Source organism: Podarcis pityusensis, assembly GCF_964106645.2.
Source record: "Podarcis pityusensis genome assembly, chromosome: 15".
Lineage (NCBI taxonomy): Eukaryota > Metazoa > Chordata > Lepidosauria > Squamata > Lacertidae > Podarcis > Podarcis pityusensis.
Window position 1 is genome coordinate 39,004,615 of NC_138040.1, and position 22,635 is coordinate 39,027,249.

The 22,635-nt window shown below is 44.9% G+C and overlaps 1 protein-coding gene and 1 long non-coding RNA gene across 2 annotated transcripts in view; both read right to left on the reverse strand.

Annotated features, from left to right (window-relative positions):
* Positions 1 to 901: 901 nt before the first annotated feature.
* LOC308463885 overlaps positions 902 to 22,635 on the reverse strand; it is a 326,983-nt gene continuing 305,249 nt past the window's right edge. The window contains exon 2 of the long non-coding RNA XR_013979774.1: positions 902 to 1,673. This is a non-coding gene — a long non-coding RNA (uncharacterized lncRNA). The remainder of the gene's footprint in view (positions 1,674 to 22,635) is intronic.
* On the reverse strand, positions 8,460 to 22,417 carry LOC308463833 (major prion protein homolog). The gene is made up of 2 exons (XM_080982620.1): positions 22,238 to 22,417; positions 8,460 to 10,536 (listed from the first exon to the last, which is right to left on the reverse strand). Exon 2 carries the CDS (start codon positions 10,533 to 10,535, stop codon positions 9,735 to 9,737), a length of 801 nt encoding a protein of 266 aa, XP_080838746.1. The 5' UTR covers position 10,536; positions 22,238 to 22,417; the 3' UTR covers positions 8,460 to 9,734.

Genomic DNA, 22,635 nt, shown 5'->3' on the forward strand with positions numbered 1-22,635 from the left:
CATAAGCCACATAAACAGCACCACAGAAGGAACAACAGCTGGAGGTGGTCATGTAGCAGCAACATACAATTCTTAATATTCCCAGCAGTGCTTCTTTTTAGTATGTTTTTGCCAATCCATTCTGCAAGCCTGTGGCATTGACATGTTCTAAAAGACTGATGACCAAACCATGATTGGCTCTCCCCTTTTCTAATACAGTGGTGCCTCGCAAGACGAAAATAATCCGTTCCGCGAGTCTCTTCGTCTAGCGGTTTTTTGGTCTTGCGAAGCAACCCTATTAGCGGATTAGCGCTATTAGCGGTTTAGCGGCTATTAAAGGGTTAGCGGCTAAAAGCGGCTTAGAAAAAGGGGGGGGGGAGCGAAAAAAATTGCAAGACTCGCAAGACATTTTCGTCTTGCGAAGCAAGCCCATAGGGAAATTCGTCTTGCGAAGCGCATCGAAAAACGGAAAACCCTTTCGTCTAGCGGGTTTTTCGTCTTGCGAGGCATTCGTCTTGCGGGGCACCACTGTAAACAGGTTAAAACCAGCTGCCGGTGTGCGCAGTGAGCAGATGGATTAGTTCTGGCTGCAGCCCCAATTTTGTACCAGATTTTGTATTTCTATTGCCCCTGCCTTCCCCTTGCACTTCGGTGCTGCTTCCAGAAGCACATTCTAACCATAGAACCTTCCTCCTCAAAATTTTAATATGCAGGGCAATGTGATTACTGGAAGCGGGTTTGTATGATATGTGTGAATGCAGGCCTTGTGTGTGCAGGAAATTGGGAGCCTGGTGAGCAGAGAGAGATTTTGTAGGAGACGACAATAAAGACCAACTGGGGGGAAGGAGAATTCAAACCATACACCAATAACTTATTGGCCAGTCTAGGGTTGCCATATTTCAAACAGTGAAAGTTGTTGAGCTTTTTGAGCAAAATCGCAAAAAAAACCCAACCACTTCAAAACTTTTTTTGAGCTATTTTTATGAAGAAAGGGCAAAAACGGCCCTGCTGACATGGGCTGCCATACGCCCGGATTTTCCCAGACATTTCTCCGGTTTCTGCCCGGACACTGCTGCCAACTGCAGTATTCCAGGCTTATGGCAACCCTACTGGATGGGTGGGGAGGCAGGTCCTCCCGTACTCATTCCTACCCTTCAAGACGGCCTGGCATGCTTTGGGAGGTCCCTTCTGATTCACGGGAATGGGAAGGATTCCCGACCCCTGGACCCCAGCGGATATTTGGCTCATGGATGTGGTGTCAGCCTATTTGGCCTTCCTCACTTCGCCTCCTGTCATCTCTTGAAGCTTAACGAATGCACTGTGAGTTTGATGCAGCTGCTGCTTCTTGCTCTCTGCCAAGCTGTTCTGTGCCTTGCCACACCATGGGCCTAGAGACAAGGAGAGACGGGAAGAGAAGGGAAGCCGGGTTCGAATATGGAAACCGAAGCACTAGAATCCGTATGCTGATCCCAAGTGTGGGCCATTTTCTGAGCAGTTCTAATGTGTAGGATGGATCCAGCTCTTGGGAAACCCACTCAGAGTTTGCATTTCTCCATTTCTGAAGTGAAGGTCCTATGCAGCTATCCTCTTAGATCAGTGCAAATTCTTAAAAAAAACCAAACCTACAAGTTGTTGCTAATGGCATTTGGGGAACAGGGGAAATATGTTGGATGAATAACCAGTTACAGTGGTACCTCTGGTTACGTACTTAATTTGCTCCGTTCTTAACCTGAAACTGTTCTTAACCTGAAGCACCACTTTAGCTAATGGGGCCTCCCGCTGCTGCCACACGATTTCTGTTCTCATCCTGAAGCAAAGTTCTTAACCCAAGGTACTATTTCTGGGTTAGTGGAGTCTGTAACCTGAAGCGTCTGTAACCCAAGATACCACTGTATTGCTCCTGACTTGCTAACCTGTACACCTTGAACCATGATGCTCCTGCGAAAGCCTCAAATAAAGCTCTGGCCTGTTTAACACAAAAACCATGTATGATGGTCTCCTTTCCTGTCCTGCACACTAGCCAGGCAGTTTGGCCAACTATATTGACCAGCTCCGTGCTTCTGAGGCCTAAAACCACCTCAGTGTAAACAGCTTTTTTGCTTGGACTTGTGCCATATGTACTCTTTCAAACCCTCCAAAGCGTCCCTATTTCCCAGGGACAGCCCCAGATTTACAGAAGCTGACCCAATTTCTGATTTGATCCAGGAATGTCCCACTTTTCCTTAGGATGCCCCCAATTTCATCAGAGAAATGTTGGCGGGTATGGAGTTAAGTGACCCCTGAGCCAAGGAGATAAGTAACTGTACAACCTTTAGAAGACAGCTAAAGGCAGCTCCATATAGGGAAGGTTTTTTAAAAAAAAAAAGTTTTATGTTTTACTAAGTTTTTATATTTGTTGGAAGCCACCCAGAGTGACTGGGGCAAGCCAGTCAGATGGGTGGAGTATAAACAATAATTTTTTTATTATTATTATGGAGTAGGATGTCCCTATTTTCATCAGGACGAGATGGTTGGACAGTGTTGTCGAAGCTACCAACGTGAGTTTGACCAAACTGTGGGAGGCAGTGGAAGACAGGAGTGCCTGGCATGTCTGGTTCATGGGGTCACAAAGAGTCGAACACGACTAAATGACTAAACAACATTTTCATCAGAGAAATATTGTGAACTGGTCTGTCACTCACATAGGCAGACAGCTCCCAACTCCCCCCTTCATCTTTTTAAATAAAGGATGTCAATAGGTGTGGCTGATGGTGCACTTGGGCCCGAAGGAATGTCAGATATAATGACAACCACACTGTGTGGGATGCGTGAAGCCATCCTAATGGGCTAGCACTGCATTCATTTTGGCCCCCTGTGCTCATCTCTGGCTGGCTTAATTCTCAAACATAGCGATGCCTGACAAGGTTTGCCCCAGGTCCAAAAGTGTGCTTACACTCCCACCCCTCTGCCTGCAAGAATATTTCTGTCCATTAAAAATTTGAGGACTCTCCCGCTTACTCCTTAGAGCAGGGCCCTGGACTTTTGTTCCAAAGTTCTGTCCTGATTAGAAAGGGACCTGATCCCTGCTGAAGCCATCAAACTACACCCAAAATGGTGGGCTGGCATCTTGGCCAAAACCTTCGACGCAATCAACGCTTCCGGTCTCATCCCCAAAATATGGAAGGAGGCCATTATAGTACCAATTCATAAAAAAGGTTCTCCAATGGAGCCGGAAAACTGCCGTAACATCAGCCTCCTCTCGATCATAGGGAAAATTTATGCCAGCTTTTTGCTGACTAAACTATCGCGATGGGTAGATGAGACTAACCAGATTGGCCATGAACAAGCAGGGTTCAGAACTAAACGTTCTACAACTGATCATGCGATAGTTCTTTACCATCTGGCACGGAAGTACTCCTCCCCTCCCCGGGGCTACCTTTGTGCTGCCTTCTTAGATCTAAAGGCAGCCTTTGACAGCGTTCCTAGAAATATTCTTTGGGAGAAACTTGCGAAACAGGGCATCGATAGAAGACTCCTATGGCTTATAAGTCAGCTCCACGAAGGTACCCATGCCAGAGTGAGACTTACTCCTGCGGGCGACCTCACAAATTCGATACCAATAAACAAGGGAGTGCGCCAAGGATGTATATTGGCTCCCTGCCTATTCAACCTATTCATCAGTGACATGCGAGCACCCCTAGTCAACTCATCTCCAAGTACACACGCGCCTAGACTAGCGGATTATCGCTGTCCACTCCTTTTATATGCGGACGATGCGGTAATTCTATCTTATACACGTGTTGGACTAACCAGAGCTCTGAAGATCTTTGCCACGTATTGTCAACTCAACCAATTAACCATCAACCATGTTAAATCTAAGATTCTGATTTTCGCCAGAAGTCGGAGATTATACGAATGGAAGCTTGGCGGAGCAAAAATAGAGCAAGTCCTAAAATTTCAATACCTAGGAGTTATTTTTCAATACAATTTGGGGTGGAAAGCACAAATTCAACACCTACTTAATAAGGCCAAAACTCTGTCATATGCGCTCCTCCGATTTTTCTTTTCGGATGGAGCTTTGCATGTTCCCTCGGCCCTAAAGGTGTTCAAGGCAAAAGTGGTTACCGCGCTTGCCTATGCTGCCCCGCTCTGGGCCGTGATGACAGATCTTGCTTCTCTTGAGACTCTGCAAAACCAATTCCTACGTCGGATCCTAATGCTCCCCCTGTGCGTAAGTAACGCAGCCATGCGACTAGAATTGAAGATCGCATCCTTAGAAACTTGCCTGTGGAAGCAAGTCTTCAGTTATTGGTTATCATTGTGGCATAGATTACCAGACCATTACCTTGTCCAATGCTTATGGCGAGATGAATTCTCCAGCCTTTGGACTAGTAGAATTCATGCCAAACTCCTGAGTTATGGAATCTCTCCCTTAGATTCCCTAAAACTAGATCAAATCACTGCTCAAAGACTGATCCGCCAAAGACTGGATGACATCGATTTACAGCGAAATTATACGCTGGGGGGAGGTGTTTGTTCGCCCCAGAACATTGGTATTACTTTAACTTACTGCGTTCCATCATACCTCTCCTCCCTTTCGACTGTTGCCCATAGGCTGGCCTTCACCAAAGCGAGGTTTAACGTTTTTCCCTCCAATGTCCTGAGACATAGATTCTCAAAGGGCCAAGCCCATGTGCGAATGTGATAAGGAGACGCCGGAGTCGCTTCAGCACATTATGTTCACTTGCCCCTTGTTCAACGTGCCACGGGCAAATTTGTTGGGATCAATCATGCAGAAATTAGAGGGTACCCCACCAAAATTCCACCTTGCCCAAATCTTGCAGGATAAGGATACCCATACGACCCTGAAAGTGGCTAGGTTTCTGGTCGCTGTCCTTACCCAAAAGCGTTGCCAAGGAGCACTACAAGCTAATTAAGGCGCAGTATGCCATTCCATCTCATAGTATTTTATTGTTACAGTGGTGTTTTAGCGGCTGTTTTTTCCCACGTGCACAAGCTGTTATTTATGTCTTGTTTTTATCTGTATGGGCCTATGGCCGTAATAAATATTATTATTATGTGACAATTTTGGTTTCTGTGTTTCTCATTTCTTCCAATCTTAGGTTCAGTTCTCCACGTTTCCACAAGTTTGCAGTATTTTTTTTTATATTATTCCATTTCATTTTTATTCCATTTTATTTCATGGAATTTCAGCATTTTAGCATGAATTGCTCCTAAACGTTTTTGCAAAAACAATTTGCCAAATAAAATGCATTTTTGCAGGTTATTTTCAGTAGTGCACATTTTAACCCAGTATTAAGCATGTCTGTACACATTACTTGGCAGAAGTGCACATTTTGAAGGATGCGTTTGTTTGCATAATGGTTTGGAAAGTAGGCAAACTAGGTAGGGTCACTTTTAAATGTGAACTGAATCACATTTCTCCTCCACCCCTATGGCTGAGTGAATTGATCCATGTCAGCTTGCAAATGCACTATTTATTTATATCCAGTCTTTTCTCTGAGTTTTAACTCCCCACAATTAGGCCCCATTTGCACTGCACATTGAAAACAGTATTATATCACTTTAAAAAGTCATGGCTCCTGCTTCCCGCCCCCAAAGAATCTCAGGAACTGCGGTTTAAGGTTGCTGAGAATTATTAGGAAGCTCCAATTCCCCTCCCAGAATTACAGTTCTGAGTTGTTGTGTTTTTTGGGGGGGGGGGGAGGAGGAGGAATGGTTGTTAAACCACTCTGAAAAATGCAGCTATGTGACCACTGGGATTTCTTAACAACTGCCAGTACCCTTAACAAACTATGCTTCCTACAGTTCTTTGGGGGGAACCCATGTCTGTGGTATTATACAGCTTTACATGTATAGTGCAGATGGGATGAGATTTTATTCTCCCAACACTGCAACACTCGGCCATCTATCATGGTATGACTGAGGAGCGGAGTTGAAGTTTGGATTCCCTGGTCCCAGTCCAACATGTTAATCCTGGGGTGGGGAGCCTGTGATGTCCCAGTTGTTGCTGAACTACACTTGCCACTCCCTGACCACTGGCCATGCTAGATGAGAGTTATAGTCTTGAGGGCGTCATGTTGAAGTGTCTTGTCTGTCTGTGTGTACACATACCTGCACAAAGTTACATCATCAAAAAAGAAGCTCATAGACAAAAGCTGGGGCCTTTGGCCTTTATTTCTACTAGATATCAAACACTTACTTTAAAAAAGCACACACAAAATTGCAAAGTACAAATGTGCTTGTCTCTCCAATACTCCCTGTAATTTTACTACTATTGTGTGCTTTCTACTTGGACCAAGTCACCAATATTTAAAAGTGTGTCTGTACAATAATCATCTTCTAGCAAAATGCAGAGAATATATTAAGATATACTCAGAAGGATAATTGTGTACTCTTTACATTTTGACTACACTTAAAAAATATATCTATACCCTTGAACAAACATGGAGTTGTCAGCAAGTTGACTGAAATACAGGTTAGCAAAAATGTAGCCGTTACCAACGCTGCAGGCCAAAAGCGGTAGGACAGACAGAATTAGTACCACCCAAAATGTAGTCCTCAATTATAATGTCTGCCTTAAGGTTAAATGTGGCATTTTCGAAGCCAGCTACACTACTGGAATGCATAAATCCTAGTGACTATTTGTGTGCTCCCAGCCCCACTGCCTGCTGCATAAATTGAAACCAAGGAAATTAAGCACATGAGCTCTCTTAACCAGAAGAGTATCGCAACTGGTGGTGTGGCATTGCACTCTTGTTTCTTGCACACTAACACAGCATCTCTGGAAGGAGAAAGGGCCTTGCAGAAGCCCAAAGTGAGCAAGGGGAGGGTGTGGCAGAAACAGGATCAGTGTGGCGTCCCTCCCCAACTGCCAAGAATTGGCTCTTCACAGTAACTCATAAGACTGCAATTCTGAACACACTTACTTGGAAGCAAGTCTCTCAAATTCTAGGGACTTGCATTAGTCTACAGGCTGGAATCCAGTTTAAGATAGAGGGATGCTCCACCCCTTTATGGAGAGCACCATTGGCTTTGACAACATGGCTTTCATGTCTGAATATTTTGTGAGTTATTGGCACACAGCTTGAGTCTCCCAACGGACTGAGAACCTGCTCTGAATTTTATAAGACTGCCTTCAAGTCACATTTGCCACCAGTTCACCCAACAGGTTTCCTCACAGATGAAACTTTGGAATGACTCTGGTATCTGCAGTTGACCCTTAAAGTTAGTTCCAAAATTCAGCAGGGTCAATACAATTAACACCCAGTAATTTTGAGGACTCAAGAGATCAAACGAGTGAAGATGCTCAACAACAGCAGCAGCTTAATTGTTAAGGTTAGTTCAGACAATAATCAGGAACTTCTACTCTTGTAAGAAAATATGCAATTGCTAATAGTCACCAGAAAGGTAATGTCACAGAGGGTTAAAAATTCCTGATGAATGGTGTACTTATATTCCCATGCTGCAAAACCAAATGCTTTTCTTTGCAGCCTAGAAATTCTAAGTGCTATTGGGACAGCCAACACCATTTCAGAAGACCTGCCCCAGATTTATCAGTTCCAGTAATAAGCCATTATTTCTCCATGAAAACGATACTTCACTGAGGTTCATCTTTCATTAAAAAAAAGGAAAGCAAGAGATTTTGGTGTCATCAGCAGTAATGCGCCTGTGTAGGCAATAACTGTGGTTCATAGGCAAACAGGTTTATTACTGCACAGACAAGTACCTACAGTATGTTCATGGTACAATGGATAATGAAGGGAATAAAAAAATTCCTTCCTGTAGCACCTTAAAGACCAACTAAGTTAGTTCTTGGTATAAGCTTTCGTGTGCATGCACACTTCTTCAGATACACAGTGCATGCACACGAAAGCTTATACCAAGAACTAACTTAGTTGGTCTTTAAGGTGCTACAGGAAGGAATTTTTTTATTTCGACTATGGCAGACCAACACGGCTACCCATCTGTAAATGAAGGGAATGTTCGCTTAATGATTTGCATGGATCCCATATGGGCTGCTCTGGTTTGCCTAATGGCCACAAACCCCAGATAATGTGCAAAAGAGCCCACAAGGCCCTACAACTTTCCACATGGACAGCACTAAATCAGGAACGCAGGGTAATTCTTTGCGGATGTGTCTTCTTGCTTCGTGAAATTCTAGGCACTATCCATCTTCTTTGTTGTGAGGTTAACATGACTCGGTTCCTGGAATTGTGTCCAATAAGACACACCAGAGTCTTCTCACCTTGCATAATGTAGGAAGGGATGCGCATGGCTTTTCCTCTTTTGCTTGTATTCATATATTTAACACCCTGGTGGTGTGTTTTTTAACCCCAACCACACTCTCAAGGCAGTTTATAATATATAAAAGTGTTTTTTGTGTTTTTTACAGTGGGATTTCCATAGATCTCCTACAATATACTGAGATAAATATCTCAGTATGTATGTGGGTCTAGAATGAGAATCTTACTGCATGGTGGGGTGGGATTTTTTATTTTTAAACAATGTACAGTGGAGAACTTAAAACCTGATTCACTTCAGCTTCCTGCCTCTCATCATATAATGTAGTTTCAAATAACAGCTGGAAATATTTCCTTCTCTTAAAGGCAAGAACAGTTTACTGCAGGGGTTCCCAAATGCCCTCCTTCACCCACGAAGGGCCACTTGAAAACTGCTGAAGTTCTTCGCAGGCCACTTAAATGATTTTTCTGTCAGCTATTGCAATTGTAATGTGCAGTGGTAGATGCTGTAAGATTTTTTACTGTCTTTCTACTGCTTCTTTTATTTCTTATATATTGCATTACAATTTGAATCCCACGCTAAGAATAAAAATGCAATATATAAAAAAATTAAAGCAGCAGCAGAAACACAATTAAAGACCAATAGGACAATAGTTCCACCGACACACCGTAGACCACCTGAGTGAAGCCTGCAGATCACTGGTGGTTTGCAGACAATGATTTGGGGACCCCTGGATCGCTGCATTACAGAACGTGTCAATTTGGTTTCTGCGAAGAGCCGGTGTAATGAGGGTAGGCAAGCAAAGGACTGTGGCAGCTCAAGATTTTACAGAGCCTGTGGGCAAAGACATCCTCCACAGGCCTCCACCTCACTGCCATTATCACCGACTTCTCCTCTTCCCCATTAGAGCTCCCATCTCCTTGTTTGCCAGAGAGCCAACAAGCAAGTAGGCTGTGGCACTGACTTCTCTTCCTCACCTCCACCGCTGTCTGACCGCTGTCTAGAGGCGGGTGAACAAGCAAGTTTCAGCACTGAAGAGAAGAAAAGTAGGTGCCCTTCTCAATTGTGGGCTCTCCGACAGAAACCCAGCCACATCAACTCTTAATGCTGGCCCTAGCAAACAATTCGTTTTTCCGTGTGGAGTCGCTGTGTTTCTATTTACAGTTCGCGTTACATTAGGCTCGACTGAAGGAGGGAGGGGTTTGATCTATGACGAGTTCTTCCTGCCCTCCCTTCATTACAAAATAAGACCTTATGCTCTCCCCACCCCCCCCCCCCAAACGTTCGTACCACAAATGACAGAAATCAAAGATGGCTGCAAAAGGAACAGGTGCTTGGCAGAAGCTTGGGTGTTCGTTAATACGTAGCAGATGTAACAGCTTTGAAAGACACTCCACCAAAGAGGTGCATAAGCGAGAATGTCATCTCCCCCCAAGCCGTCGCTCTGTATAGTTCTCATTCCTTCTGGACATTTGCTCAATGAACAGCGAGGTGCAGGCCTGAGGGGGACCTCAGGGGATAAGGAAACACGTGACCAGCATGAGGAAGAAAAGCACGGAAGGGCTGGCGAGAAGCAGAGCTGCCGCGGATATCAAGCGGTACTGCTCTGTGCACATTTCGCGCACCACATGTGTCACGACTTTCACTTCCATCTCATCTGCACTTTGGTTCCCTTGAGGGGTGATATACTCCGTCAGTGTGACGTTCACACAGTCTCTCATAAAGACATCCCTCGAAACACGCTCCTTGTACTCTGGGTAGTAGACTCTGTCGGAGTAGCGGTCGCGGTTTTGATACCACCACTGCTCCTCGCTGGGGTTGCGGAAACCAAAGTTCATGTTGGACATGGCACTGCCTAAGAGGTAGCCGCCGAGGGCTCCTGCTGCCACCCCTGCGACAGCTGCTCCGGCCACGTGCTTCATCTTGGGGGGCTTGGCCGGCTTAGGCTTCCACGGTTTGCCTCCGTAGCCCCCACCGTAGCCCCCACCGTAGCCAGGGTTCTGTGGGTAACCAGGGTTGCGCTGAGGATAGCCAGGGTTCTGCTGTGGGTAACCAGGGTTGCGCGGCGGGTAGCCAGGGTTGTGCTGGGGGTAACCAGGGTTTTGAGGGTAGCCTGGGTTGCGTGGTGGCGGGTAGGCAGGGTTCTGCGGATAGCCAGGGTTCTGCGGGTATCCAGGCTGGCGTTGGCTTCCCGTGTTCCAGCCACCACCGCTGGGTTTGGGCCTTTTTTTGGAAACGGAGACATCGCTCTGCAGCAGGATCAAGAGAACTGCTACCCAGCAGGTCACCAGGTACTTCCCCATGACGGTCATTCTGCAAGCCAAAAAGGAGGAAATCTCATTAGATAAAGAACAATGTTTCTGGCACAAAGTGAAATGGTTCTCTATAGCAGGGGGTGAGAACCTTTTCCAGAGCAAGATACTTTTTCAGAGCAAGATACACCCTCCTTTCTGAGCAGCCTTCCAGGAGCCATATGCAGATTTCACCTGTGGTGTACCCTAGCTTTACAAATACTCACCCCCCAATCCTCCCTCCAGGTAAGCAAGAGGCATTACCAGAATTCAAAGGCACATTCCAGCCAGGCAAAAACACTCAAGGTGGGTATGCAGCTAGGCCATTGAGTGGGGTAGCCTGGGGAGGGGAGTAGCCTAATGTGTGTGGGGGGGGTGTCCCTAGGGCCAGACAGAGAGGACATTTGGTCCCTGAGCTAGAGGTTCCTCATTCCAGTTCTTTACATATTTACAAAGCAATTTCCCCCTATATAATGCATGTTTGTATGCTATTTTCATTAATATATGCACTTCTATGTATACTTTACCCTAGTTTATGCATTTTTGCACATTTTACTTGGCTGGAATACTGCGCTGCAAAATTTGGAGAGGTAAGCATTTTGAAGGATCCCTGTGTTTCTGTCCACGTATTGTTCACAAAGTAGAAATCTGGTAGGCTCATCTTTAAATGAAGACTGAATCTAATTTCTCCCCCATTTCTAATATTTGACCATTGTGCTAAGCTGGCTGGGGGGATGGGAGTTGTATTTATATATTTATTATTTCTGTATCTCCCTTCATCCAAGGATCACAGGGCAGTTTACAATATAAAAACACAAACATACCATAGTGACAAACAAAAACGATGCCCCCTCCCCCATGTACACTTTTAAAGGCCAAAGACTGCCTGAGGCACGGGAGAAGAGGAATGTTTTTGTCCGGCACCTTTTGATATGTAATGAAGGCACCAGGTGAGAACATTCCACAAGCAAGGGGCCATCACAGAAAAGGCCTGTTCTCATGTTGCTGCCCTCTGGACCTCACGGGAGGAGGCACATGAAGAAGGGTCTCAGATTATGAACAAAGTGTCCAGGTAGGTTCTTACTGAGGCACTGCAGTCCAGAGCCATTTAAGGCTTTATAGGTCAAAACCAGCACTTGGATTTGGGCCCAGAAATTAATTGGCAGCCAGTGCAGTCGGGCCAGGAATGGCATTATATGCTTAAACCAGGCATCCCCAAAGTTGGCCCTCCAGCCAAGTTGTGACTACAACTCCCATCATCCCCAGCTACCAGGACCAGTGGTCAGGGATGATGGGAATTGTAGTCCCCAAATAGCTGGAGGGCCAAGTTTGGGGGTGCCTGGCTTAAACCATCTTGCCCCACCTGTCTGCTGAATTCTGCACTAACTGAAGTTTCCAAACCATCTTCAGCCCTACGTATAGCACGTTGCAGTAATCTAACCTAGAGGTTACCAGAGCATAAGCGACAGAAGTTAGGCTATCCCTGTGCAGATAGGGGCGCAGCTGGGCCACCAGCCAAAGCTGATGGAAGGCACTCCAGACCACTGGAGCCTCAAGCGACAGCAATGGACCCAAGCTGCGTACCTGCTCCTGCAGAGAGTGTAACCCCATCAAAAGCAGGCAACCATCTGGTCTAGGGAACCACCTCCTAACAGTGCCTCAGTCTTATCTGGATCGTACTCCAACTCCTTGGGATCTAAGGCTGAAGAACACGGCAGCAAAGAGAGCTGATCCTCTACAGAGATTAAGATGCCCACCATATCCCCAGATTTCTGAGTGGCCATTGAGAGCAGTAACACTAAGTTTAACTGCACTTTATCTATTGTAAACAACATACAGCAGTAACTTTCTAAATAGACTATGTGACTTCAGCTGTATAAAGGAAGAAGTTGCAAGGTAACAAAAGGCACTTCCTTTTATAAATGCAATTGTATTATCAAACTATCCACCCCACCCCCAAAAATGTTGGTGGCACAGGAGCCAGAAAGAGGATATATACGAGCTATTGTCTTGGAATGGCTAAGGTAGAAATCCATTTTTCACCCCCAGTTTTGGATCTATGAAAGAGCTGAGGCACCTTATTTTTTTAAAATGATTCTTAATTCCTCAATAACCACATCTTCCAGTGGTACATGAACCACAATGCAAACTCTCCATAGATCTGTGCATGCAACCCACAGACAGCAGGTGGCAATCTAGTACAATACACAATCTATTATGCAAACTGCCACCAACTCATTTCCCCTTGTTGCACAGGCACACTCTCAAAACATGTTTGTGTTCTGCTCACCGTCAGCTGCATGCGGAGAAAGCAGAAGACATCAATCCCAGAAAACAACCTGAGCTATTGGAACAATGCTATCACCAGGCTGTAGAATTACCCAGAGAGAGATTCAGTACTCAACTTGAAGAGCTGTCCAGTCCAAATCCTTTTAAGAGTAAAGAACAAATGGAGACCAGGAGCATCTGCAGCACTGGACAACAGACTGAGCTGGTACACAGTCACCTGGTCATATCTTTCTCACTATATTGTGATGAATTGTATTTCTATTCAAATGGTAGTAAAGGTAAAGGTAAAGGGACCCCTGACCATTAGGTCCAGTCGTGTCCGACTCTGGGGTTGCGGCGCTCATCTCGCTTTATTGGCTGAGGGAGCCGGCGTACAGCTTCTGGGTCATGTAACCAGCAGGACTAAGCCGCTTCTGGCGAACCAGAGCAGCGCACGGAAACGCCCTTTACCTTCCCGCCGGAGCGGTACCTATTTATCTACTTGCACTTTGACATGCTTGCTTCTAAATTTGCATCTCATCCAGTCATCCAGTTTTGGAGCTATGAAAGAGTTGAGGCACCTTATTTTTTAAACTGATCATTTCTTCAGAAGGAAACCAGGCCTCATCTGCACTATACATTTAAAGCAGGCATAGGCAAACTCGGCCCTCCAGATGTTTTGGGACTACAATTCCCATCATCCCTGACCACTGGTCCTGTTAGCTAGGGATCATGGGAGTTGTAGTCCCAAAACATCTGGAGGGCCAAGTTTGCCTATGCCTGATTTAAAGCATCATCATACCACTTTAACAGTCATGGTTTCCCACAAGAAATCCTAAGAACAGTAATGCGCTAAGAGTGCTGAGAGCTGCTAGGAGACCCCTGTTCCCCTCACAGAACTACAGAGTGGTTTAATAGTCGATACCTCTTCCCAGGGAACTCTGAGGAGAAAGTGCCAGGAACTGAATCTGGGACCTTCTGCGCACAAAGGAGAAGCTCTTCCTCTGAGTGACAGCTATGGGATAAGGAAGAACCTTAGTCGTCACATGGTATGCTATTAAACAGCACACGAAACGGAAATCTGCATGAACACCAAAGGCTAAAGGTCCTAAATACTACTCTGTGAAACAGTATCAATAAACGCCTGTAACACGAATACAGTGGTACCTCTGGTTGCGAACGGGATCTGTTCCAGAGCCCCGTTCGCAACATGAGCAGAACGCAACCCGTGTCTGCGCATGCCGTGATTCACAGCTTCTGTGCATGTGCATAACGTCATTTTGAGCGTCTGTGCATGCGGCGAAATTCAGAAGTAACCCGTTCCATTACTTCCAGGTCGCCGCAGGACGTATCCTGAAATAACGTAACCTGAACCAAACATAACAAGAGGTATGACTGTACGTCACCTAAACAGACCACCACACAATCCTTTCAAAGTGGATTGCTATTTCTCGGGAGTTGGTTGGATAGTCAGTTGCATAACTGAGCAGGGTGCCTGTGTAGACATCACCTCATGCAAAAAAAATTACAGGGCAAAATGTTCTTAATGCAACTCTACAGCACACCATGTACCGCAGAGCATGAACAAACACATCTCTCTGGCAGAAATGGTAGCTGTTTGGAAGCCTTGACTTATACAGTAGAACGGGCAGCTAGAGTTCACCATCACCCCGTCTGCCAAGGGAGAGAAGGGGTTTTAAAAATAGCTCTCATGACTTGCTGGATTTTGCAACAGGCCCAAAGCAGATGGCAAATCAAATGTGTGCTAGAAGGGCCATTTCTAAAAAACAAACAATGCTTTTCTCTAACTGCAGCTTAGTATGCACGACATTTAACTGAAGAACGAACCCTTTTATCAAGCAACCCGTGGTGTCTTTGTTTTCAATCAATGAGAGCCATTTTCTTTGTTTCAAATGGAAAAGAACAACTATGAGTTATGTTAAATGTTTTCATGCATTTAATGGGACTGTATTCTAAAACTAACCCCCCTTCAAAAAAAGGAAAAAGAAAGCCACCCCAGATATGTGATTTGATCATGCAATATTATTATTATGCATATATAATTTGAAAATGCTGTCTTCTATGACAACCCACTATTGTGATGAATTTTGGACCTTAGATTTTTGGCAGCCATCTGTTTTGTGCATTAAACTGCAAGCCTGCCTACATTATAACCGTTACTTGAGACACCCAAGCAAAAATTTGCTTAATGCTCCTATTAAAGTGGAATTTGTTGAAATATTTATAGCACTTACGAAGTTAGTTAAAGTTATGTTTATGGGATGCAAGATCACCACCCACTTGATTCCAGAATATTGCTTCATAGGCTATAAAAATCCATTCTAAAAACATTTGGTTTCCTAAGCAAAGCTGGATATAATGAACTATGAACGTTTTTAGTAGTTTTATTCATAATTAAATCCATTATGGCAAGTATCAGTGGGGTGGCTGAGCTTGAAGTTTGCTCGTGAGTAGGTCAGTGCATGGGCTGACAGTTGTCAGACATAGTCACAGATCATTATAGATACATGGGGTAAATATGTTTTTTCTTATGTTGATGAAGCACACTTCAGACCATCCTTGGCTTAACCATTAACTAAATCTGCCAACAGATCCAGTGACCGGTTGCCCTAAGGTGCTCATATTACAGCTTGCCTGGGATGGTGAAGTTCCCAAATGTTTTTAAGCCTTCCCAAAGGCTTGAGCCTTTCTGATGTTTGGTTACAAGCGCTAACATAGCAATAAAACACGCCAATGAATCAAAAGAGTTGCAAGAGCCATTCATCATACTAATGGAGGATTAAAAGCAAAAACTATTTAGATTTACTTATAGAGCCTGAGACCCAGTAGCACAGGCTACATGACCCACTTGCAGGCTGTGATAAACTGCTTCAGAGTTTTTTGTTGATTACCATATACAAATCCTGTTAAACAAAAGAGAGCAGGATGGACAGTGAGTTTACTTAACGCCTGGCCCTTAGTATGGTCCACTTTGGTGCCAATGACAGTTTCTCCCCCAATACAAGTAGCAGGTAGCAGGGAGGGAGGGTAGACGTGATTTTCAACAGGACTGCAGTGGGGGAGAAGGAGTTAATCTCCCCTCTCCCTGCCCAACACAGTCCTGATCAGATCTCCCTTTGGCACCTATGCTAGCTTCTAAAAATATATCCGCCACATTAAATGCAATTAATGCAATAGGTAGTATTTAGAACTTAGCATTTGTGGGCTGCAAAACTCGGGAGCATCCTAGAAAAAAACTTATTTCTCCAAAAATGTTTTAATACCGATTTTCAGTTAAAAAGGAAATGCCAAAGTGGTTTGCATGTTAAAATGGCAGGGAAAGCCAGTTAAAAACACGAACAAACCACACGGAATCCAAGATATAAATACTGCTGGCACTGAATCTCAAAGATCCCAAAGCACAGCCCTTTTGAAAGCAACTTTTGAAGCTTATAGAAGAGAATCCTATATATGGCCAAAACTGAGTGACAGCGCAATCCTACCTTTCTACTCAGAATAACTCCCACTGAATTCAGTGAGACTTAGGCTGTGTACATACCATACATTTAAAGTACACCCCCCCCCAAAAAAAAGAAAACCGAGAACTGCAATTTACCCCTCATGAACTACAACTCCCAGCACCCTTAACAAACTGCAGTTCCCAGGATTCCGTGTGTGCTTTAAATGTATGGTTTGTGCACAGCCTTACTAGTCTCAGGCATAGCTTTGTAGTGTAAAAGTTATTTTAGCTGAAGCCTTGCTTTTAACTTCTGTTAATTTTAGCTGTATTATATCAGGGCAGAGTTTATTTTACTGCTGCTGCTACTACTACCAATATTAAGCAGCATCTATTTAGGGTTAACACTATGCAGAGTTTAGAAGCCCAGTAATCCCTAGTTGGAGGGCTTATCTTGACCTTAATATCTCTGTAAAGTCGGGTGTGGGGAGATCAGAGATTGTGAAATGAGCTGTAAAGATGGCAGCAGAATTAAGGGTCAGGAGATCCAGAGAAGATACATTTCTACTAATCAGGAGTGTCAACGATTTAAAGCAATGTTTTTAATGAAAAAGCAGGCTTTTATAATGTTAATTTATTTAGGCTACTCCTGGTATTAGGGCTGGGGTGGAATTTCGATTCTGTTTGCATTTAAAGGAGATCCTACCTGATTCACATTTTCCAGAATGGTAATATGTGGACCAAAACACTTCCAATTTTGCAAGGCAGTTCTCCAGTCAAGCAATGAGTTCAAAGATGGATACAGGTGACTCCTATCTTATGCAGGTGTTGTGTTTCAGGGACAGCGTGTATGGCCATAGCTGAAATCTCATATGTCAAAACAACCCTTTAAAAACTGGGAAACGGCCTGTGACGAGCCCACAATGGCACATGCTAACTGCTTTTATTTCCCCAGACCTGCTTACCAGTCTCTGGGAGGCTCTCGCGAGATCTTGCAGGGCCTTCCAAAATCTTGTAAGAACCCAGTAAGCAAGTCTGTGAGCTTTTAAGCTCTCCACCTTTCAGGAATTTAATTTGTGCGATCTCGGCTGGCTGGCCTTCAACTGTGTAAAGCTGAAGCTGCACACGTCAAACACGTGCAAGTTGTGAGTGATCTGTATACACAGGTGAAATGTGCAAAAACAATACACAAAAATGTGTGTATTAGGAGAAACGTGCACCAGAATGCTGAATTTTCATGAGGAGGATTTTTTTTGAGGAAAAAAATAACAAAGTGATGTGGAAATGTGGAGAACTGAACGTAAGATAGGAAAAATGAGAAACCAAGAAATGGAAATTGGCAGATGCAGGCACAGACTTGGGAAAAGGGCCTGCTGGACTCAAAAAGACTTACTTCTGAGTATTCATGCATTGGATTGCACTGATAACTGATGTAAACAAACATGTTTTTCCCCAAAACCTCAACTAAGGGGCATTGCTGAGAATCATGTAGTAATACCCAGCACATTCTCTGTGGATCCTTAGGATGCCAAAACAGCATCATTCACATGCAAGAGAAAGGCACCAGCAAGCTTGGAGGAAGTGCAACTCTCCTCGCCAAAAAGCGGGGGGAACCCTTTAAGGGGGCAAAAGCTCTCAAGGACTTCTGGGGAGAACCCAACTGTCCCGTGAGAACAGGGCCGGATTTAGGTTTGATGAGGCCCTAAGCTACTGAAGGTAATGGGGCCCATTATATGTCCAGCTGTCCTTTGTCAACAACCAATTGTTGCTGTTTTTTTGTGTTGAATATATGCTATATGGTAATTCATGGACCTAATATAAGGTTACCAGACAGACCCCAGATTTACAGATCAGACCCCATACAAAATCCATTAAAGCTGCAAAGTGTCCCCAGACTCACTGAAAAAAAATCTGGTAATCTAAGCTAATAGGTATCTAAAGCCATTTGCACATAACAAAATATGTATTTTATCGAAGTAATTGTTGACCTGAAATACAATTAAGAAGTATATTAATAGTGAAAAACAATTAATAAGTATATTAACAGTGAAATAATTATTAAACAGGCGGGGCCCATAACTTCCATCTTAGGAGCCTACACAACACAAAACACTGTTGCTGTATGTAAGATTTACTTCATTTCTTTTTTATCTTATATTTTTGAAAAGTACATCCAGGTTTTTTCCCCTTTAATTTTTTGGGGGGCCCCCAAGAGAGGGGGGCCCTAAGCTACAGCTTGTTTAGCTTATACGTGAATCCGGCACTGCGTGAGAATCAAGTATGCTCAGTGACCATGAAATGCTGACTGAATGCAGGGTGGGTGGGGAGGAGTGGAATGGAGTGTCTTGGGCAAGGGCCTGGCTGGCCTGCCACCCTGCACAAGAGCAATCCATACTGCAACATTTTTCGCTGGCGCCACTTGTTTCCTTCTGGCACAAGGGAACTTAATATTTAATAAATGAAGTTGCTAGCCTTTTGCATTTCCTTTGCCATCACCATTACGGAGCAATCCCATGTTTACTCAGACGTAAGTCTCACTGGGCCCAAAGGTTGCATTAAGGCCTTGACCACACAGGACTGCCAAATTACAGAACAGCATATAAAAGCTCAATTCCCATCAGTATTATGAAAGCTCAAAGTGAGGAAGATGTTTTGCAACAGCAGTGCTGCCACCAAGTTACTTATGCCTCTTATTGTTACAGGAGAACCATCGCCCGTTCAGCCTGCATCAATGCTATGTGCTAGTGTTACGCACAAACTTAGGCTGTATACACATTATTACATACTGGCTACCCCTGCTCTAACCAGCGCCTCTGCCTCTACTAAATTCATGATTTGGAACAACTGTAGAGAAATATTTGTAGAAAATTACAGAACCACCTCTTTAATCTGGACTGCTCTCACCAAACGCTCATGTTTTTTAAATCTGTGGTGAATGTTATTGACAGATCAATCTGAGCAAAGCTTTTCTGACCTCATTTTAAGCATGGCACAGTTATGATAGCAAGAGAGTGTTTTGGCAAAGCCCTGGGGGATGCTCTCTAGGGCAGTGGCTTCCAACCTTTTTGGTATGGTGACCTACAAGTCCAACTTTATTCGGTATGGGGACGCATCATTTTACTGTCACATGAATTTTGGACCTTAGGCCTTTGGCAGCAATATGCTGCATGAATTTTAACTGCAGGTTTGAGTGTTTTATACCTTTCATTTGAGGCAACCAAACAAAAATTTACTTAATGCCCCTATCAATGTGGAATCTGTTAAAGTATTTATCGCACTCACAAAGTTATTCAGTTTTGTTATGCAAATATAAAAAAAACCCCAACCATCTGATTGCAGGATAGTGCTTCATAAGCTATACACATCTATTAAAAAAATACATGAGCACTGTTAGATATAGCAAACTATGACCTTTCTAATCGTAAAGCCCATTAGCGGTGTGCCTGAGCTTGCATTTTGCTAATGACTAAATAAGTGCAGGATTTTAAGGTTGTCATAGAAACCATAATGGACCCTGCTTAGCTTTGCAAAGGTGTTAGCTGGTGGTTGTTTTTTTGCTGTACTCTCAGATCATTATTGATACACAAGGAAAATACATTACAGTATTTCTTATTTTGACTTAGCAAACTTCAAATCATCCTTGTCTTAACTATCAACTAATCATGGCAGCAGATCTAGTGACAGTTTTGCCACAAGGTGCTCATACAGGGAGTTGCTTTGAGTGAGGATGGCAACCAGTCTTCAGTGGTTGGAAACCTATGGGGAATGCTGCTCAGGGGAATCACCAGGCATTGGCAGAGTGACAGGAGCTCCCTTTACAAACCAGGGTTTCTGTGGAGCCAGAAGACAGGCAAAACTACTGGCTTGGAACTGCATGTCTTTTTAACCCTGTAACTGCTGCTGCGTGAGCAGGATTCACTTCTGATGTCCAGAGAGGTGAAGAACGATTGCAAATGCATTTATTCAATGCACATTTCATCCCTTGCAAATTTCCAAATTTCTGAGATGATCCTGACAAAACATTTTCATAAGCAAATGTGTATGGCACCTTAAAGCTTGCTGTGGCATAATCCTTCGCAGGAAAATGCCTAACCTTTAGGGGATCTTTCTCATTCTTCCTACAAGCAATCTCTGGGAGCGATGCAAAATGATCCAAAAGCAACATTCTTTGCTCCAAGAGGGCTGTACAACCAACCAAGGTGTTCGTGGTGTCAAAGGTTGTTATATAATGCCCAGAAGAATGGCTGACATGCTATAAGCAAGCAAAGATTTCTTGCCATGAGAGAGAGAAGCTAAAATGCAGAAATGAAATGTTAGAAAATAAGTCTGGAAGGTGGGGAAAGGGGGCAATTCCATGGTATGTTATCCAGAAAAGGGATCACAATAGAAGGGGGACCACCATAGTTCAGTGGCAAAGCAGACACTTTGCTTCAGTGATTCAGTACAGTGGTACCTCGGGTTACATACGCTGCAGGTTATAGACGCTTCAGGTGACAGACTCCGCTAACCCAGAAATAGTGCTTCAGGTTAAGAACTTTGCTTCAGGATGAGAACAGAAATCATGCTCCGGCGGCGCAGTGGCAGCAGGAGGCCCCATTAGCTAAAGCGGTGCTTCAGGTTAAGAATAGTTTCAGGTTAAGTACGGACCTCCAGAACGAATTAAGTACTTAACCTGAGGTACCACTGTAGTAAGGAACATACAAGGCTGTAAAATAGATGCTGGGAAAGGAGTCTGCTTAAGACCTTTGCGAACCACTGCCAACCAAAGCAGACATTGGCTGTGCACGAACCCTTGAAGCACCCCCACCACAAGAAACCTGGGACCTGCAATTTACCCCAGAGCTTCCATTCCCAGCAGCCTTAACAAACTACAGTTCCCAGGATTGCTGGCTGTGCGCTTTAAATGGCGTGTATACAGCAAAATGCCAGGGCAGATGGAAAAACGGTCTGACCCAGGGCCAGATTTAGGTTTGATGAGGCCCTAAGCTACTGAAGGTAATGGGACCCTTTATATGCCCAGCTGTCCTTTGTCAACAACCAATTGTCACTGTTTTTTTGTGTTGAATATATGCTATAATAATAATAATAATAATAATAATAATAATAATAAAATTTATGGACCTAATAGGTATCTAAAGCCATTTGCACATAACAAAATATGTATTTTATCAAACTAATGCAACCAGTCCATGCAGAATGTAGGCACCCTATACATAAAAAAGAGCAAACTAGTGAGGGAGAAGGCTAGCAGGCTGCTTACATCATAGGAGCCTACACAACACAAAACACTGTTGCTGTATGTAGGTTTTACAGTATTTTATTTCTTTTTTATCTTCTATTTTGGAAATGTACATCCAGTTTTCCCCCCTTAAAATTGTTTTGGGCCTAAGCTACAGCTTGTTTAGCTTCTAAGTAAATCCGGCCCTGGTCTGACCCAGAATGTGTGGGGCAGCTTTCCTCCCTTCTCCACAGCAATCTTTAGGCCCATCGCTCGGCCGTTAAAACAGCATCTCCCGCATCTTTGCTAACATGGCGAGGGCAGAGGCTGGTGTGGGTTTGTGGGGGTAAGGAAGGGAGGAGAGGAAAGCTGGTGGCGAGGCAGTATTCTCCACGCGGAGGAGGGGGCACAACTCTGCCCTCGAACCCCATTTCCTCCCACCTCCCCGCCTCGCCCGGCCGCCAGCGAGCCCACCCTTCCACAAGGTTGCAACGGTCTCCTTGCTTTCCGGGCCCCCTCCGCGTCCTCTCCATTTTGACGTGCGTAAAAGCGCACGCCAAAGCCCTCCCTCGGCCAGCGCGGCCTGCCTACGGAGAGACACCTGGTCAATGGGGCATTGAGTCGGGGGTGCCGCCAAAGCCCCGCAATTCCTGTGCCCCCCAACCCACCTCTCCGGGCTAGAGAGCGGCCAGCTGGGCCAACAAACCGACGCTTCTGGAGCCCGGAGCCCTCCCTGCGCTCTCTTCCCCCACCGCCAGCATCCCCAAGCGCCGAACCCACCTGCGCGCCTCCTCCTACGAGGATCCCAAGGGCCGAGGGGACCCTGCCAGGGGCGCTCTCGCTTTCTGCCTGCCTCGCTCTCCGGCTCCGCGTACGCAATGAGACACCCGCGCACGCGCTTCCAGGGCGGCGGAGTTGCGCTCGCCTTCGCTCTGCCAGGCGCCGCTGCTCCGCGCTGGCGAGGCAGAGATTGGCCACCGCCTTCGCGTGGCGGAGAAAACGCGGAGGGAGGGCGGAGCTACGGCGCAAAGCCGCTCATCTTCGCTTGCACCCATTCTTCTGCTGATGCCCGGGGCGGGACCGGGCTGCTGCTGCTGCTGCTGCTGCTTCTTCTTCTTCTTCTTTCTTATCATTTGGTTTCCCCCCAGATCGGGAATTCAAGGCTGCTTGCAGATAAA